The sequence below is a fragment of the Cheilinus undulatus genome, linkage group 3 (assembly GCF_018320785.1).
Source record: "Cheilinus undulatus linkage group 3, ASM1832078v1, whole genome shotgun sequence".
Lineage (NCBI taxonomy): Eukaryota > Metazoa > Chordata > Actinopteri > Labriformes > Labridae > Cheilinus > Cheilinus undulatus.
Genome location: NC_054867.1, coordinates 53763776 through 53784695, shown reverse-complemented (window position 1 = coordinate 53784695; position 20920 = coordinate 53763776). Strand labels below are relative to the sequence as shown.

At 37.6% G+C, this 20920-nt stretch overlaps 1 protein-coding gene across 2 annotated transcripts in view; it reads left to right on the top strand.

The window, feature by feature from the left end:
- Positions 1-20920, top strand: part of chd6 (chromodomain helicase DNA binding protein 6) — a 124206-nt gene that overhangs the window by 33651 nt on the left and 69635 nt on the right. The window contains exons 3-4 of one of the 2 annotated variants that reach the window (XM_041783748.1): positions 14954-15581; positions 17674-17806. In XM_041783748.1, coding sequence (XP_041639682.1) covers positions 14954-15581; positions 17674-17806 — 761 coding nt within the window. Of the gene's footprint in view, positions 1-14953; positions 15582-17673; positions 17807-20920 lie in introns of those variants that run through there. The other variant, XM_041783749.1, reaches the window with a different exon arrangement.

Genomic DNA, 20920 nt, shown 5'->3' with positions numbered 1-20920 from the left:
TTTAAAGCCATTTCAGCCACATTTTATCTCCTTTTTACCACTATTTATGCCCATTTTTTGCCCTTTTTTTTTTTTTGCCCTTTTTTTTTTGCCACTTCTAACCCATGGTGGTTACTTTTGAAATCCGATTTTACCACCATTTTTGCCATTATTGACCCATTGTAACAATTTAAAAACCAATTTTAATTCTTTTTTTAAACAAAAGGGTTTTACATTTTTAAGAAGGCTATTTACTACAAAAATGGCAAAAAAAAAAAAAAAAGGCAAAAAAAAATATATATATATATATATATATATTCTTTATAAGAATGGTTATTTTTTTCAGGTTAAATATGAAATATGGATATCACAGCTTAACTTTACAATGGACCATGGTTTTGTTGACCTCCATGGGCCCCCAGTTTGGCTGAGCACCAGAAGCTGTCCCATTTTCCCCCCCAAATGAACGGCTTTGTCTCCACATGTTCAACCACCTTCAGGTACAGTGGGGAACCCTGGTCTCTGGCACCTTTATTTTGGGGATCTCTGGCTGAAAAGGTTGAAAACCACTGCTTTAGACTGATGCGACTTGTAAACCAGTGTAAAGTGCAGAGATGTGCACCATCAGGACCTACCAGCTGTCACACACTGCACCCTGAAACTTCACCCTATTCATTATGAATTGGAAGCAGCTGCCTTGCTGGAATACACAACTACATATAAAGTTGGGGTTAGCACCACTTTTTAACTGCTTTTCTCCTTTGTCAAACCATAATCCTGCATGCAACGAGACCAGGGAGTATATTTTTAAGTAAATAAAGCTTGCAGAGCTCAGTGATTTAATGGTAGTGCTGTTATGGATGCCATCTTTGCAATTGGATGAATGGTGAAATTTTGTCCCTGCCAGATATGCGTAATATTAGAAAGTGGAAGAGTTTAGGAACAACAGCAACTCAGCCATAATGGCCACTTTTCTCCAGTGAAGACCAATCTTAATGCTTCAGCGTACTCAGACATTTTGGACAATACTATGATTCTGACTGTGTGGCAACAGTTTGTAGAAGGCCCTTTTCTATTCCATCATAAATATCTAAGTTACATTTTTTTTGTTTTTAGACGTGGGATTTAAAGCAGCAATAGGGTTTAAAAGAAGCAGCATTGATGAGACTGCAGCGCTGGGCTCTGTTTCTGTGACTCTAACTCTCTGCATGTTTGTCTGCATGTGTTTCACTAATATCGATCCAGAGTGACTGCAGGAAGACTCCTCATTCTCCCCCAGCCTCCCCCAGCCTCCCTCATCCTAAACGCTTGTCTGGCAGAGCGTCCTCCTGCAGCCCATCACTGAGCATGCCTGTTAGTGTTTTTAAAGTTGTTTTCCTGCATGTAGCGGCTCTTGTAAGCCCATCGAGCTGTGAAGAGTGTGTATTTGTGTGTATTTTAGGAGGATGCTGCAGATATGATTGGGTATGCAGCCTTTTCTGTAAACACGTGGAGCCGTGCAGCGTTGGCGTGGGAGTGAGACGGCGTGTAGGCGTTTGTGTAGTCAGTCATGTAAGCGTGTTGGACCGTGGCGTTCCGCTCCTCCGTGTCTGCTGCAGCAGGGTCATTACCCAGCCACAGTTAGCTTAGCGGCTAATTTTAGCTCCTAGGTTACCCATAAGTCTTTGCAGAGAGAGAGAGCATGGAGCTGATGGGACTGGGAATAATCTTATGTTTATTTTCATGAATTAAAGCCTTGTTGTGTGAGTTTCTTTGCGTCAGACAAGGTTAAACATCAGGTTTTTATTAGAATCAAAGAAACAAAACCACCTCATGATTTCTGTTTATAAACACTGAAATTCAGACAAGTTTACTTTTTTCTCCTGATATTTAACCCTCTCTTTATAAACCAACTAACACCTCAGCCTTTCTCAGATTTAATCAGACTTTTTTTTAGCAGTTTTTAGTCACACACCATTCATTATTGTTTAATAAATGCATGTTTAACTAAAGAAAACAGTCTGACACATTTATCCTTTTATTTAGACTTCTGTTGATTTAATCATTATTTAATTTGTGCATAAATTTGGAAGATTACACATAATTTAGTTCAAACTACTCCAACAACTTTTATAGTTGTGGTTAATGGGGAAAAAAGTCTGAATAAATGTTCTACTCAAGTTAAAGTGTCTCTGAATTAAACATTCTTTAGTGGACAATTTTGGGTTTATAAGGAGAGATGAGACAAAACAAGATAAGATGAGATAGTGACAAGGTGAGACGTAATTACATGGAACAGGATTAGATTAGATGTAACAAGATTGTGGTTCAGGAGACAAGGCTAGAAGAGACTGTGTTTTAGCAGACAAGAATAGACAATATTTGGGTGAAAATTAAGTTTCAGTAGTCAAAAAGCGACAAGATTTGGGTTCAGGAGTGGAGACAAGACAGTAGTTTTGTTGAAGAGACAAGATTGTGGTTTGGGAGACAAAACAAGATTGTAGTTTAGGAGACAAAACTGGTCAAAATTGTGGTTTAGAATATGAGACGAGACAAGATTGTGTTTTACGAGACGAAACAAGATTGTAGTTTAGGAGATGAGACTAGTCAAAATTGTGGTTTAGAATACAAGACGAGACAAGATTGTGGTTTAGGAGTCAAGATGTGTAAAGATTGTGGTTCTGGAGACGAGATTGTGGTTTAGGAGACAAGACAAGATTGTGGTTTAGAAGACGGGACGAGACGAGATTGTGGTTTAGGAGACAAGATGAGTCAAGATTGTGGTTTTGGAGACAAGTCAAGATTGTGGTTTAGGAGACAAGATGAGTCAAGATTGTGGTTTAGGAGTCAAGATGTGTCAAGATTGTGGTTCTGGAGACGAGATTGTGGTTTAGGAGACAAGACAAGATTGTGGTTTAGAAGACGGGACGAGACAAGATTGTGGTTTGGGAGACAAAACTGGTCAAAATTGTGGTTTAGAATATGAGACGAGACAAGATTGTGTTTTACGAGACGAAACAAGATTGTAGTTTAGGAGATGAGACTAGTCAAAATTGTGGTTTAGAATACAAGACGAGACAAGATTGTGGTTTAGGAGTCAAAATGTGTCAAGATTGTGGTTCTGGAGACGAGATTGTGGTTTAGGAGTCAAGATGTGTCAAGATTGTGGTTCTGGAGACGAGATTGTGGTTTAGGAGACAAGACAAGATTGTGGTTTAGAAGACGGGACGAGACAAGATTGTGGTTTAGGAGATGAGTCAAGATTGTGGTTTAGGAGACAAGATGAGTCAAGATTGTGGTTTTGGAGACAAGTCAAGATTGTGGTTTAGGAGACAAGATGAGTCAAGATTGTGGTTTAGGAGATGAGACTAGTCAAAATTGTGGTTTAGGAGACAAAATGAGTCAAGATTGTGGTTTTGGAGACAAGACAAGATTGTGGTTTAGGAGACAAAATGAGTCAAGATTGTGGTTTAGGAGTTAGGAGACAAGACTAGTCAAGATTGTGGTTTAGGAGACAAGATGAGTCAAGATTGTGGTTTAGGAGACGAGACAAGATTTTGGTTTAGAAGATGAGACAAGATTGTGGTTTAGAAGACGAGACAAGATTGTGGTTTAGGAGGTGAGACAAAATTGTGGTTTAGGAGACAAGACAAGATTGTGGTTTAGAAGCCGTGAAGAGACAAGATTGTGGTTAAGGAGATGAGACAAGATTGTGGTTTAGGAGATGAGATGAGACAAGATTGTGGTTTAGGAGACGAGATGAGACAAGATTGTGGTTTAGGAGACAAGAAGAGTCAAGATTGTGGTTTACTAGACAAGATGAGACAAGCTTGTGGTTTAAGAGACAAGACAAGATTATGTTTAGGAGACGTAGCTTCAGGAGATGAGACAAGATTTTGGCTGGAGACAAGATGAAACAATTTGAGTTTAGGAGACGAGACCAGACAACATTGTAGTTTAGAAGACAAGAAATGACTGTAGTTTAGGACTCGAAACAAGATTGTGGTTTAGGACTCAAGACGAGACAAGATTGTACTTTAGGAGATGTGACAAGACAAGATTATGGTTCAGGAGACGAACAGGCTTGCTAGCTCTGTTCTGAATGATTCAGTCTCAGCCCTTCAGCTCATCATAAAGAGGTTTTATATATGAATGACAGTAATCAGGCTGTATGGATGCATCAGAAACTACAGTGTTATAAAAATGATGTTTGTTAATCTTCAGACGGCCCTGTCTGAGTTTCTACAGTGTTTTAAAGAGAAGAGCTGTTTTTAGCAGAGCTGAGGAAGATGACATCTACTGAGAGGAACACCATGGATCTGTGGGAATCTGGGTCACTACGTCTGTGTCTGAGGAAGTTAGAGATACTGGTCTAAGGGCATCTACATGTAGACTAAATCCACATGGATCCTACCTGAGACTGACTCTTTATGTGGACTGGGGCTTTGTGCCTGAGTCTGGTATGTTTGTGGTCACACTGATTTTACAGATCTTACAGACTTTGAGGTCAGATGTACTCTGATCCAGGACTAGTTGTCAGGTCCTTAAAAGTATTCAGAATCTTTTCTGTTGCTTCAGTTTTCTGTACATGTGGTGGGTATTTTGAGCAGGAATAAAACAAAGTGTGCCGTTGTGGAGCAGAGATTCTGCTGTTACTCATCCACATCCAGTGGCCTACTTAGACTGCTGTCGTTCATCATGTCAGACAGCGTACTCACAGTTTAAACCTCGTCACTGGATCAGACAGGCCTCAGGATAGAGCGGTTTTAAAACCTGCATCAGGATAAGGAAAACACGACATAAACATCCAACCATGCCATTACAGCATCACGAAGGTATAACCCCCTTTCCAAAAAGTTGGGACACAGTGTGAAATGTAAATAAAAACAGAAGACAGTGATTGTCAAATCACATAAACCCATATTTTATTCACAATAGAACAGAAACAACATATCAGACGTTGAAACACAGACATTTTAACATTTTATGAAAATATTGGCTCATTCTGAATTTGATTTCAGCTCATTAAAGTAAGGACAGGTCCGTGTTTACCTTTATGCAGCTCTCTTTCTTGATTTAACTTGATTTAAAAGTGAGCTGTAGCTCTTAATAGTGGTCAAAAGCTGTAAATACTGTAACTCTTCAATGATTTATCTCTTTAACTGTAATTATTATTTCTTACATCTTTGCATTATGCATACAGCTCATTTCATTCAGTACTTCTCTTTTAGATATCTTGCTTTTATATATATAATGACAATTCCAAAAAAATTAAGGTGCTGTGAAGCATTTTGCAAGAAATTAGTTTGATAGTCAACAGCTCAGTTATGTGATTAAAGGAGCATTTTAGAGAGGCAGAGTCTCTCAGGAGTAAAGATGGGTAGAGGATCAGTAATCTGTGAAAAACTGAGACTAAAATAGGGCTGAACTATTTTAGAAAACAATCTAATATAGTGTTTTGTTTGTTTTGTTTTCCCCAAATTTGCAATTGCGATTTTATATGCAATTATTCCCTAACTTTCTTTTATACCTAAAGAAGGGCTGAACAGTTCTTTAAAAGTGTCTGATTCTGATGATTTTGACTAGTATTGCAAATTGGATATGAATTGTTGCATTGAAGGGCTTTTGTTGGTATAGTTAATGAGAAAGAAAACCCCACAAAAATGAAGAAGGTAGGATTTTTTTTTGTCAACTATTTAAAAAAATGGCACCTGAATGATTGTATGATATGTCATGCATAACATCTGCTGCAAAGAAAAAGTTTAAAACTGGTATTTTGACACACGTTTCAGGTCCAAGAAATATTTTCAAACGACTTTAAGGGCCAAAAGTAGTCACTGAAGGGCCACAAAAAGTCCTGGAGCCACAGCTTGAGCATTCCAGGTCTAGGTAAAGATGTATTTAGAGTCTGATAGACATCCAGAGGCAGTGGCAACGAAAGGGTTACTATGGTAACCATGTGTTTATGTCCGCCTCCCTGCAGCTCTGGCAGAGGGAGCTAGTTTCCATGGCAACGGCTCCATTCCCACCCCCCTCTGATGAGAGGAGGCCGCGGAGCTCGCCGTCTGATTCACTCCTCGTACCTGCGTGTGCGTGAGCATCATCGTCCTCACCGTCACTCAGCCTGACCCGGCTACTGAGCGTGCTCAGAGCTCTGGCTGGTTTCTAAATACAGATGCTTCCTTCATGTGCTGTGATTGGCTGTCTCTGTGACAACCTCAGCCTGCCCGTGAGCTTGTGTTTGTGTTGGTAAATCTTGTTTCTGTGATTCATCGTGTTTTTTTCTCACGCCGCGGAGCTTCTCTGGCCTGTTGTCAGAAACATGACCACTTCCTGTGCCAGGAGCTGAAATGTGTTACTGTGTGTGTCGGTGACATCGCCGTGGAAACATACGCGCCGTCTGTCACATGATGCAGGGATGGACGGCGCTCAGAGACAGCCGAATACAGACAGACGGAGCAGCGTGCTGAATCTAACACCACACTGAAACAAGCTGCTCCTCCCTACATCTACATCTATCTACAACTCATCGCCTCTCCTGATTGGCTGAAGCCTTTATGATGTCATGTATTGAACTAATGTGCAGGAGGCAGCACAAGAGATGGTTAATTTCTGAAATTAGATTAAAAGTTCTGCACATTTCAGGTGTAAGGCTGGGGTTAGCGTTGCACAATTCAAGATAATTGGGCTGATTTTGGGCTGATTCCTCCTGCTCACAAGAAACAGCAAAAGATAGATTATCTGATGGTTCTCCAGATTATCTGTTGTTTTCCAGATTATCTGACGGTTCTTCAGATTATTTCATGGTTGTAAACATTATCTGATTTTTCTACTGATCATTTAGTTTTTGTATTTATTTTGTTATTTGGCTTTAATATTATCTAATAGTTTTACTGGTCTTCTTATGATTCCATGGATGATTGGATGGTTATCAGATTATCTGATGGTTCTTTACATAATCTTGACAGATTTTCTTGTGGTGTACATTGTGTTAAAAGTCATTTTACCTTGCTTGTACAAGGTTGCAGCACAACAAACACAGCTATGATAATGATAGTAAACATTAGCATGATGGAGGAGCAACTTCTTGATTTGTGGCATCCACACAAGTATATCTACATGTATTGTGAACCCGACTGCAATCACTCTGACAGGAAGTGGAGCTGGACTGATATGACTACCATGGAGGATGTAGTTTAAGATAACCAGACGCTCCTGAACCTTGGGGAAAGTTCCTGTTTAAGATACTCACCCCTAGCTTTTGCCATCCCCAGAAATGCCCGGTGTTTTTTAAAAAGGAGCAACTTCTTGATTTTTGGTGACAACATGAGTGATTATACAGCAAACAAAAATCAAACACATGACAGTTTAACTAGTAAGGAGAGGAGGTGGACCACAATCAACAGATCCAACAGATTTAGCCACATTTAGCATGTTAGGTCATTGGTGGATATGAAATTATCTCGGTCATGTGGGATAATTCCTGCTATAACAAAGGCTCTATGAAGGTATCCTGTAATCTGCCAAATCAGCAAGAAGTTGTCACAGTGATTATTGAAGTTATTAAATATTAAATGTTTACATATTAAGTTCAGTTGGTCTGTATTTCAGACAGTTTGCTGTAGAGGAGCGTTAAAGATCCATCAGCAGCGTCAGTCGATCTACTTCACTCTCTCGCTCTCATTTACTCTCTGTCGACCTTCAAGCAGAGAAAGGATCATTTCCTCACTCATTTCCTGACTCTCAGTACTCATTCAGTATTGATCGGGCTGAAATATCAATACTTTGGCCAATTGATTCATCACTGCTTTCATTCACTAGCTCACAGGTTCTGTTATTTTTCCATTTTTACTTCTTTTTCTCTCCTGTCTGTTTTCACTAAATACCCCAGTATGGTGCAAAGATTTGGCAACAGCTGAGAAATATCCAGAAACGAGGCAAATTCAAAATCGCATTCAAAACAAATGCAACGACTAAAACGGGCTGGAGAAAGCAAGACAAATCATAATCAAAACAGAGTCCTCAATGATGGAGAAGGTTGGAGAGTTTTTAAATTTTAGACCTGAAAGTAGTGACAATTTTTAAAATGTGGATTGTCTCAGTTCCTAGAATACCCAGCTCATTTTTAAAAGCCTGACTTATTCATGACTGAAACATCATTAGTTTGTCTCTTAACCACAGGGTTTATTTGATAGAATATCCAGGTATCTATTTAACGCAGGTTTATAACAAAACATTGAAGAAAAGCTGTTAAAGATGAAGGTGAAGTCATCCTTTAAAGCTTATCAAACATGCCATCCTTGCCTTTGGAGATGTCATCTTTTTAGGCATGTTAAACATTCCATCCTTACCTCTTATGTGATTTGATCCTTAAAAGCTTTAAAAAAATGCCACCATCTGCCTTTGAAGATGATATCCTTTAAATCATGTAAAACATTCCATCCTTGCCTTTGAAAGTTATTTCATCCTTAAAAGTTTATTAAAAATTTCACCATCTGCCTTTGGACATGACTCCATCCTTTTAAGCTTATGAAATATTTCATCCTCTGCCGTTGAAGGTGATTCCATCATTTAAAGCTTTAAAACATTCAATCTTTTGTAGATGTTGTCTTCCTTTAAAGCATAGGAAGTATTCCATCCTTACCTCTGAAAATGATGCCATCCTGTTTGGCATGTACAACATTCCATCCTTGCCTTTGAAGATGATGTCATCTTTTTAAGCATATAAAACATTCTATGAATGCCTTTAACAGTTATTTCATCCTTAAAAGTGTATGAAAAATTCCATAATCTGCCTTTGAAAATTATGGCATCCTTTAAATCTTATGAAACATTCTATCCTTGCCTTTGAAGATGATGTCTTCCTTAAAAACTTTTAAAACATTCCATCTTTGCCTCCGAAGATAATTCCATCCTTTTAAGTATGTAAAACATTCCATCCTTACATTCCATTCTTGCCTTTAATAGTTATTTCAGCTTTTAAAACTTATTAAACTTTTCCATAATTTTTCCTTTGAAAATGATGGCATCCTTCAGATCTTATAAAACATTCCATCTTTACCTTTTAAAATGATGTTATGCTTTAAAGCTTTAAAACATTCGGTCTTATGAAGAGGTTGTCTCTCTTTAAAGGTTATGAAACATTCCATCCTTGCTTATGAAGATGATTACATCCTTTTAGACATGTAAAAACATTTCATCCAAGCCCTTGAAGATGATGTCATCCTTTAAAGCTTACATTCCATTCTTACCATTGGAGAGGGTGTGAGAAGTGATGTTCCAACTGCGTTCCAAAAATTTTAGCATTATTAGATTTCATATCTACCAACAATTTTTCGTAAATTTTGCCAACTGTGGAGGGAAGAAAGGTCAAACACCCCCACTATTATAAGCACTCCATCCTCTGCCTTTGATGATGTCATCCTTTAAAGCCTTTCATGAGCTTTAGAAAGATGATGTCATCAAAGCCCATGAAACATTCCATCCTTTGCCATTGATGATTTATTATCTTAACAGTATGTCAGTGTTTCCATTAAAAGCATGTTTGTGGGAAAAAAGAAGGAGAAAAGGTGTTAAAGAGGTTTTTCAGCTCAGTCCCAGACCCCTCTAGACTCTGGTCTTCTTTTCATCTGTCTAGACCTGTAGTAGGAGGTCTGCAGGACTAAGTCAGTGATCAGGATCACCTATCCAGGGTTCATAGCCGATGGATGTAGAAATACAGCATACAGGTCCACCTGGAGCAATGTGCTTTTTTCCAGGGTAAATAATAAACGTTCACCTTTTCCACCATCTATTTGGTTTTCTTTTTTGACTCTTATTCTCAGTGAAGCGTCTCAAACTTCAGGTTGAGTCAGATGTCTGCAGGAGGATCAAAATGTGACTTTTTACTCCTGAAACCTCGCTGCTGTGGAAGTCGCTGTAACTGAACAGAGGAAGTGATGAAATCTGACTTCATGCTGGATTTGAGTGATTACAGTTCCTGCTCTCGTCTGCAGTGGGTTAAAAGGTCAAAAAGATATGGATTTAAACCCTCCTCTTTTGTTCGTAGGAGCTGTTTTTAAACTGAAGTCTTGTGACACAAAGTCATTGATGGATATAAAACCTCGTCTGCAGCTCTGGTCTGAGTGTTTGCACACATGCTCAGCTGACCTGGAGGTCCACCTACTGGTCATGAATATTCATGTTTCTAAATGTTGATGCAGACACTCATTAGAATATCTAGAACATCCTGTTTAAGCGCCATATGTCTCTAAGCTGGTGTGAAAATCAGAGTTAAAGATGCAGAAATCCTCCGTCGAACATTCTCAGAGCTGCAGGAGTCTCCTCCGAGCTGATGTAAGAGGGAAGCCGCAGAAAGAGAGTTTTAGAGTCATGGGTTATATCGCTGATGGGGAACTTTTATGAGGTCAGAGGAGGGTCGATGCTTTAGGCTGCCACATGCTCAGGAATTTTAGATCTGAATTTGAGCTCAATTTGCTCCCAAATGGTTAGGGGAGTGGCTTTATTTAAGGCTTGTTACAATCAATTATATATTCCAATAACCCTCAAGTTGTGGTGTGATACAGTTATTTCATTCCTTCCTACTGAGTTAAAGCCCCCCTTATCTTAAATGATAAATACCAGATATGTCTCATGTTGGATAGAATCATCCTGGATCCACTTTTTTTCTTGGAGAACTTGAAATCTTCAAGAATAAACACTTTCACGGTGCTGGTATTCCAGAAAAATGTTCTCTCTGTTTCTCTGCAATCACTATTTCATTTTCATAAATGTCCCAACAAACTTAACCAATCTCATCCTGATGTTAGAGGCAAGTTTTGTGTATTGGAAATGTTGTATAAAGAAGCAATAACCACTGACATTATCTTCAAAAACTAGAATGGAATGTTTTATAAGCTGTGATGACATTAAATTCAAAGGCAAGGATGGAATTTTTTGTAGATTTGAAAGGATGACAATCATAAGCAATGGACAGAATGTTTAAAAAACCTTCAAGGCTGACGTCATCAAAGGCAATGACAGAATGTTTTCTAAACTTTAAATGATAACATCATCTGTAAAGGCAAGAATGGAATGTTTTATAAGCTTTGGCATCACCAAAAAGGACAGAATGTTTAATAAACTTCAAAGGATGACATCATCAAAGGCAACGACAGAATATTTTCTAAACTTAAGACAATAACATCCTCTTTAAAGGCAAGAATGGAATGTTGTATAAACATAAACCAATAACTTTATCTTCAAAGGCAAGAATGGAATGTTTTATAAGCTTTGCCATCATCAAAGAAAGGATGGAATGTTATATAAACCCTAAATGATCATCCTTAAAGACAAGGATGGATTTTTATTTTTTTTTTTGCATTGCCATCATCAAATAATGGACAAAATAATTTCTAAACTTTTGACTGTAATCTTTTGAGGCAAGAATGGAAGAACATCATCAAAGGCAATGATGGAATGTTTTGTAAACTTTAAACAATCAAATCATCTTTAAAGGCAAGAATGTTTCATAAGCTTTGACATCATCAAAGAGTGGATGGAATGTTTGATTAACTTCAAATGCAACAACAGAATGTTTTATGAACTTTATATCATCTTAACAGGCAAGAATGCAATGTTTTATAGGCTTTGACATCAATAAAGGATGGAATGTTTCATTAACTTTAAAGGATTACATCATCAAAGACAGAAGATGGAATGTTTTAGAAACGTTAAAATGTGACATCTTTAGGGGCAGAGGATGGGATGTCTACTTTAAAAGATGACCACATCAAATGAAACAATGGAATGTTTTATGAACTTTAAAGGATATTTTAATCTTTACAGGCAAGAAGTGATGATTTATAAGCTTTGACATTAACACAGATCAGATAGAATGTTTCATAAACTTTAAAGCATGACATCATCAAAGGCAGAGGATGGAATGTTCATTAAACTTTAAAGGAAATGACATCATCAAAGGCAGAGGACAGAATGTTTTATAAACTTTTAAGGATGACATCATCAAATGCAGAGGATGGAATGTTGGGGAAGCAGGGGTTGTTGGGGCTTTTTCCCTGCATTTTTATCTGTTTGATGCCGCTGATATGATATTACAAGCCCAAAGGTGCCGTTTTCCCGTCCACATATAAAGGTTTCTGAACATCTTTACAACATAAGGAGTTATAAAACAGACTTTTTCACTGTTTGGTTTAATGAAAGTTCCATCAATGTGTGAACAAGGTCTAAATTTGAAGACATTGTTGAATAGGAGCGAGCAGCTCAAACAGATCTCAGGAGGCCTCCATTGTTTTTATAGCCTATCTATCACTCTGTTCACACCTAGATTTTTGTTGGAACCATAGTAAGCATGTGTGGAAAGCCTGTTTACAGATGAATTGCGTATTGGCAGTGTACATGATGATGAAAGCAGCGCTGTTCTTAAAAGCCTGTCTTTTCAGGAACCCCAGATCCTGTTGTGAAGTAACTGAACAACCAAAAGAAGGTCACCTTTTTTAGCTCAAACCATCATCCTAAATCTGTTTGATGGCGTTTCATCCTTTCCTATTCTCAGTTCTGTTCAGCTGTAGTGAGCTGGCATGCTGCAGTCCTGCTGATGAATAAAACCTGACCTAAGATCGGTGCGACCCAGCTGACAGCGTCATGTGTTTAGTCACAGACGTCTCTGCATCATTTTCATGACTGTCCAACATCTTCAAGAACAACACTCAGCATTCAGAGCACTCTGACTTCTCTGGAAGTTTCTCTGGTTATCAGGAAGAGTTTCATGTTTCTTTCAGCTGTGGCTAAAGAACATCACACTGAGCCGGAGCAGTTATATCCGTTTTAAACTCCCCTGAGGGCTTTAATAGAAACTGCTGGGGGCTTTAACCTCACTGTGAGATCAGTCAGATGGAGGCAGAGCTGCTGTAGTAAACTCAGTGATCCATGGAGCTAGCTGCTCAGGGGTTTGATTCGTTTGCTCTGATAAATGCAGATAAATGGAGGTAATGTTGCGATAATAGCAGCTTGGAAAGATTGTTCTGTTTTCAAATATGTTAGAGTTGTTACACAGTCTGGTTGCTGACCTTTTACTGTCTTTTACCGTCTTACTTAAGTTGATAGTAGTTAGGGGTTTAAAATTTGTAATTTTTATTAAAAAATGCTCCATTACGGTTAGAGTTCAAAATGGTGAAAATGCTCAGGCACTGTGCAAATTGAGTGTGATGTAAAATGGTACGACAGGACGGGTATCCAACAATGTGGCCTATGTTTTAGCAAAAATGAAGGGAAAAAAACACAACATCCTCAGCTTCACAAACATTCAATCCTCTGCCTTTTGAAGGAGATTTCATCCTCTAAAGCTTATAAAACATTCCATCTTCTATCTTTGAAGATAATGTCATGCTTTAAAGCTTATAAACATTCCACCCTGTGCCACTGACGATGAAGTCATCTTTTTAAATATACGAAACATTCCATTCTTGCCATGGAGATGATGTCATTCTTTAAAGGGTACAAAACATTCCATCCTTGCTTTTGAATAGGTATAAGAGGCTGCCAGTTGTGTTGCAAACCAATGCCTCAGTCCAGCAAATCTAAAAGGAAGACACCCTACATCCTCAGCTTTACCAACCTTCCATCCTTTGCCTTTGAAGACGATGCCATCCTTTAAGGTTTATTAAATATTCCACCCTTTGCCTTTGAAGTTTGTTTCATACTTTAAAGTTTAGAACATGTTGCATCCTTGCCTTTGAAGGTGATGTCATCATATTAAGTTCATAAACGAACCCATCTTCTGCCTTTGAAGTTTATTTCATACTTTATAGTATACAAAGCATTCCATTTTTGCCTTTGAAGATGATGCCACCCTTAGAGGTTTATAAAAGATTCCATCCTTTCCTTTAGAAGTTGATTTCATACTTTGAAGTTAAGAAAATGTTCAGTCTTTGCCTTTGAATGTAATGTCTGCCTTTAAAGTGTAGAGTACATTACATTCTTTCCTTTTGAATTGGTATGAAGTGAGAGGTTGCCAACTATGTTGCAAACTACAGTCTACTTTATAGCTTATGAATCATTCCATCCTCTACCTTTGAACATGAGTTTGTCCTTAAAGCTTACAAGATATTCCATCCTTGACTTTGTTGACAATGTCATACTTTAAATTTGATAAAATGTTCCATTCTTGCCTTTGAGAGGGTATGAGAGGAAAGGTTGCTTTTGCTTTACTTTTTGGCAAAATGGAGTCAAATCACTGTATCCCAAATGTTAGAAACTTCCCACAAATGTGATGTGAACATGAAAAATTATTGTTGTATCCTTTTTACACCTGCCAGTGGGTTCAAGTCAGCTTAAGCTCAAGTAAAAAAAAAAAAACAAAAAAAAAAAAACAACTCGTCATCTTGTTTTTTTTAATTCGCCAAGAAACAGGACGTTTCTTACAGGGTCTTCAAACAGTGGTAGGGCCATGAAAATGAGAGGAATGATACCAATTTTGGAAAATTCTGCAAAATCCAAAGGGTTCATGAATTACAGCTTCAGGGTTCATCAGAGCTGGAAAACACACATCTGATCAGAACTCACAGGCTTAGGCTGTGATGGCTCTCCCTATTACAGCAGGTTTCTGTTTCTAAACATACAGGGAACAAACTTCCTGAGAGTAAAAATTAATTTTGAGGGGACGGTGCTTTAAAGTTATGTTAAAATAATAAAACTGTCTGGGTGAACAGTATTCTTTACATCATTTATAATTTCCTCAGAGATTCATGGCTTTACCAGTGTTTTAAGAATATGAAAAAACTACTTCCTGTTTCATGGCGAACCAAAAAATCGCCATGACTGTTTTTGATGTGACTATTGCTTTATCATCCCTTAAAGCTGCTGGCAGGTTGATGTTGGATGTTGCTTGTCGTCTTTTTTATAAGAAATGTCTAACGTAGGGATACAGCTCAGCCTGAAGCACTTTGATAAATAATAATTATTATTCATATTTTGTTTTTCTATTGTTTTCTTCCAGATGTTTACTGGTCTCCTGAAGCACACGCCTCCACCTGCCTCCTCTGCAGCCTCCTCCTCTTCCTCTTCCTCGGACCAAAACAGTAACGCACAAACAACAGTTCCCACAATCCCACGGGGTCACCTGGTTGTGGGCCCCAAAGACCAGCTCCGCCTCCTCACCCCCGTGGGCAGCACGGCAACGTCCAATCACTGCGTGGCGGCATCTGTGGTCCACGCTGCTAAACACGGAGGAGGAGGAGGGCCCAGACCTCCTTCGTCTCTGAGCGAGGAGGACGATGGCGGGGGAGGAAGGGTGAAGAAGAAACGGAGGAAAAAGGACAAGAGGGAGCGAGGAGGGGAGGCGGGGGAGAGAGAGAGGGAGAGGGAGAGCAGTAAACCAAAGAAACGGAGAGAGGAGAAGGAAGCCACGGTGGTCTCTCTGAGGAGGAGTAAGGAGCCCAAGGAAGGGAAGGAGAGGAAGGAGAGAAGGACGAAAGGGAAGGAGGCTAGGAAGGAGCTGAAGAATGTGACGGGAGGGAAAGGTGGAACGGCGGTGCTGGAACCTCTGCAGGTTCCTGTGAAGGTACCCGGGAAACGAGGGAGGAAACCCAAAGTCAAAGTCCTCCCTCCTCTACCGACCAATCAAGGTAGGAGCTCAGAGAGTGGGTGGAGATTGATGGTCAGTGTAGATTTTGATGGACAGATTCTTATTTGAAATCAGAAATAAAACAAATCAAACTGCTTCACAATTGTTTTTATGTTCTGATATTAAAGAATGTAACACTGGTGATGTAACAATCATTTTTAGGAACAACTGCAACAGATCACACAGAGAGAAAAAAGAATGTTCACTGTAAATGTAACCTTTAAAAAAAAGCATCAGAATTCTGCCTTTAATTCAAGAATTACGTTTTTTTTTTTTTTTTTTTTCAGAAGTCTGACCTTTTTCTCAAAACTCTAACTGTATTTCACAGAATTTGGACTTCTTTCCCCAAACTTTTTTTCTCAGAATTCTGACTTTAATCATAGAATTCCATTTTTGTTTCTTTAAATTTCACCTTTTATCTCAGAATTCTAATTTAAATATCAGAGTTATGACTTTCAATCCTAGAATTCCAACTTTAATCTCAAGAAAAGGACTTTCATTTTATCAAAATGCAGACTTTTCTGGAATCTTTATTCTGACTTTTGTCGCAGAATTCTAACTTAAATCCAGAAATTTCATCTTTAATCTAAGTTTTACAACTTCGGTCACAAAAATCAGACTGATTTTGGTAAGAATTCTGACTGATCTCAGAATTCTGACTTTGATGTCAGAATTCTTGCTTTGATGTCAGAATTCTTGCTTTGATGTCAGAAACCTGCATTAGATCTTAGAATTCTAGCTTTGTTCTCAGAATTATGACTTTTATCTCAAAGTTCAGACTTTGATCCAAGAATTCTGTAACCTTGCAAAGCAGATGGCCCTTTTCCTTGTTTGTCACTGGCGAATCCATCTTGCAAAGCTCCCGTCTGAACCATTTGGGCTTGGTTAGAAAGAGACAGGGCCAATCAGCATCGAGGGGCAGTACTTTCAGGCACGGCGGAGTCGTGACGTAAGCTAGCAGCAACAAGAGGCCAGTGCAATTATGGCAGAAGACGTTCGCGTGGATGCTGCTAAAGCACCTCGATTGGGCTACGTCACGTTTTGTTGAATTTAGACTTTGATCTCAGAATTCTGGCTTTGATCTTAGAATTGGAACAAAAAATTTAACCCTCTTATGCAGTAAACAAAAAAGGAGAAAAGAAAAAGGAAAACAAGAAACACAACAAAACAGATGATGGTTTGTCTTTTATTCTAAGGTTAAAATGAACTCTTTGAGCTGAGGGCAGGTTTTCTCCATGTTATGTTTTCCTTTTTTTAAACAGTATTATTGAAATATCTTGTATATTGATTTTGGATTTCTAATTTTAAATCACAGATCCATCGGCTGTAGAATACTCTGACTGTTAATGTTTAAGTTTCTCAGTGTTAGACTGTTGTGTTAGTCCTCAACTCTAACTTCCCCAAATCAAGACAAGATACATTAGGATCTGTTAATCTGATTATAATGTGTTTTTTGTATTGAATCTAACACAAGGACATGCAGGATGTGGGGTGTGTGTGTGGTTGAATTTTAAAGCAGAAAAAAGATACGCACTGAAAATGTGATAATTTGAAAATATAAAAATAGTGACATATATAAATAAATGAGAAACATGCATATAATTTGATCACTTAGAAGCTTAGAATGATTGCAGAGTGTTGATATGGCGTGTAAAATGTTTCGTTTTATATCAGAATTGGTTAAAAGAAAACAAAAATGTCTGCTAGAATGTAGAAATACACAAATGCATTACTTTAACATACTAGTTTAGACAATCATGAGCCATCAGTAAATAAAGTGGCGTGAACTAATGTTAAGGCTTTTGCACTCTAATGAACATGTGAATAAAAATCACAACAATGCAAACAGGTGTAGGTGAATAAGAAAATGCCTTTTCTATACACACTAGGAGCAACGAGCATGTTCTAGAAAACATTCATACTACAAAAGTCTGCAGTGTTTGTTTGTTTTTTATGGTCAAACATGAGAGATCTGTTCAGATTAATGAAACTGTTGTAAAAACACTGCTTTGAGTATGGGTGTCTTCATTTTTGGAGGCTTAGATCTTCTTCTATAGAATATTTGACATCATTTCTTCTCTCCTCCCCCACAGCACCTCCTCATCCTCCTCCTTCCTCTGGTCTCCACTCTAAAGTCTCGGTCCACCTCCACAACAAGAACCATGGAGCGACCAACAGCAAGAGCCCGGGCCCCTCGGCGCCAAAACAGAGGGGCCGCAAACCCAGGTGAGACTTAATTTTTCTATTTATGTGAAAAAGGAGAGAAGAGGAGACAGGAGAAGTGACAGTGATGAAGGGAGGTGATGGAAATGAAGCAAACAGCAGTAAAACTGAGAATCAACAACAATTAACACTCTTCCTCTTCTTCCTGCTCTTTCTCTCCGGACCGATGTGTGATGGATTTTCACTTACAGGCTGCACTTTTGTTTTATTTTTTAAAGGGACACAGAAAAGATAAGGAGGAGAGTTGAATTTGGACTCATCACAAAGTCTGAAAATGTTCTGAGGGAAATGATGCATAAAATAATGGAGATAATTAGTGTAGTCTATGGACAACAGATTTTCAATTTGAAATGAGAGAAAAAAAACTGGCTTTTTCCAGATAACTTTATATAAAAGAAGAAAAAACATGGTGACAACCTGCCTATTGGCCCATCAGATATTCATATTTAAACAGAACATCAGAAACAAAACTTTTTTGTTTTCAGTTTTTTTCTTTTTGTTAATTTCTCAAAATAATAAAAATGATAATGAAATAAAATGGGAAACTGTTTTTGAACAGTTTTTGTGTTTTGTTGAAAAAGGAAGTTTAAAAGAACACAGGTGATGTAACATTCCCTTTTTTTTTACGGAAACCTGCAGCAGGTCACATGTAGGAAAAAAGAATGTTCTGTTTGATTTTTAATAAAAAGATAAAGATAAAAAGGAGCGGTTTTTCAATACTCAGTACTTTTTGGAAAACCAAAAAAAAGAGAGAAACAGAAAACAAGAACAAGAAATGAAAAAGCTTTTTTTTCTCTCTCTTTTTAAAATGAAGTGTCTGAAAAGCCAAGGAAAGGTTTTCTCCATCTTTTGTCTTTCAAATTTAAACTGAAACTGAGAACTACCAAAAACAGGTGAATAAATAATAAATAAATTAGCATTCTTTTTTATGTATGTGTGACCTACTGCAGGTTTAGTGATAAAAAGGATGCTACATCACCAGTGTTCTGTTCTTTGGTCTCCTTTTTGATCAGAACCCAAAAACAAAAAAATAACTGTGTTGTTATTTATGTTGGAATCAAAGAATGGAATATGAAAGAAACGGCCATAAGCAGCTAATTTGATTTCAGTATTCATTTATATAACCTGGTGCAGGTGTTATGATCAGAAAAGCATCCTGAGAATCAGGTGCTCATGGTTACTGTAATGATTTAAGCTGGCATGCTTTTCTGAGCACAACACCTGCACAGAGTTATGCAAATGAGTAATGTAATCAAAGTGACTGCTTGTTTCTGTTTTTTTCATGTTCCATTCATTGATCCCAACCTTAAAATCCAAAAAATAATTGTATTTTTTTATCTGATGTAGTTTCAGAAACAAAATCGAGAAAAAAAACGTTTTTTTCATTAATTGATTTGGTTTTAAAAACAGATAAATGAAAACTAGCTGTTTTTTAATTTATTTGTTATTTAATTATCAATCAGTCATTAACTGAACTAATGAAACACGGATTGGGCTCTGTATATGTATATTTTTTTATTTGAAATAAGAAATCCAAAATCAAGGAACAAGCTGTTTTGCAATCAGTGTTGAAAACAGAAAAACAAAATGTGAACAAAAAACAACATTGGCCCTTTACAGGAAGTTTATATTAAAAGGGGAATCAAAAAAAAAACATCTTTAGTTTTTTGTTTGTTTGTTTGTTTGTTTGTTTTTTAATTTGCAAGAAATAGTTAAAAAAAAAACAGCTCAGTTTTCCTATTCTATTTGTGGTCAGTGTTTTTCCTGGGCCATGGATTTTTAATTTCAAAGGAAACATCCAAACTCAAGAAACAAGCAGTTTTTTTTAATTTGTGTTTTATATAGGGAGAATAAACATGGAAGAAGGCCTGTATGCCTGTCAGGAAATTCATTTTAAATAAAAAATATATATATGTATCTTCTGTTTCTTTTTTATTTATTTTGTTTCTTTCTTTTTATTTTCATTTTTAAATTGAAAGGGAGATTTTTAATATTTATTCATTTTTTGCTTTTCTCCTGATTAAAAGGGAAGATCCAAAAGCAGAACGTTGGTGATGTAACATTCTCTTTTTTAAGAAGTGGGTCACACATGTTGGAAATTAAAGAATGTTGTATCCCCAGTGTTCTGATCTTTGATCCTTCTTTTGTGATCAGAACACAAAAACAATCCGATGTAACGCAAACACTTTTTGTGTTCCTATTTTTAAACAGCAGGTCAGAAACCTGTTGACCATAAAAACATTGATCCATGGAGCTTTTGTGGACATTTTTAAGGATTAAATGAGATCAAAAACAGGGTCAGAGACTCTGCAGACGATCTATGAAGGAACAAATCATTGATGGCTTTTTAGAAGATGTTCAAGCAGAGAAGAGTGTAATTGAAAATGTTGTTTTTGCACACAGTCTGGTTATTTAAACCCTCTAATACAGTAACATCCTGTTTCTGTAACTTCCCCTCAGCTGCAGATAAACTACTGTATAAATATAGGGTTATTTCTATATCTTTATATGAAACTTTGTTATTCAAGTAAAACTAGCAATTCATCTCTGACAGAGCACAAAAGCAGAAGTCCTAGACCTCCAGTACTCTTTTATTTCATGCTTTGATTGTCTCTGCATGGTCTAAATCAAACCAAACCAGCGCCAGCGTCTTCCCTTTTTGCTTGTGTTTGTAGATATCAGCTGGAAATCCTTATCTATATTCTTCCCAGTGTGCAGATCTGGCTTTAAGTGTCTTATTTCCCCCTCTCCTCATCAGTCCTCTGTTATTTAATAAAGACATGAATCATCCCATCCTCGCTGTTTTCTCAGGCCTCGTGCTCATTACGTTCCATTTCTATGCTATCAGAACCAATCAATCAATGATTTGATCAACGCCGCCCCAACAGGCTGATTCTTATTTCACTGTGGATTTGTTGAAGTCATTTCTCTTTCTATTTGGACCCCTATTAGACACGACAGAAGCAGGAAACACTTTCATTTGAGATGTGAAATCAAACACTATTATCAGCATGATAAAACTGTGTTTGTTAGCTTGATGCTAACACACACAGGAAATTGCCTTTAAAATGCTAATAGATTTAGCATTGCTTAGTGCTAGTTTTATCTTTAGACAGT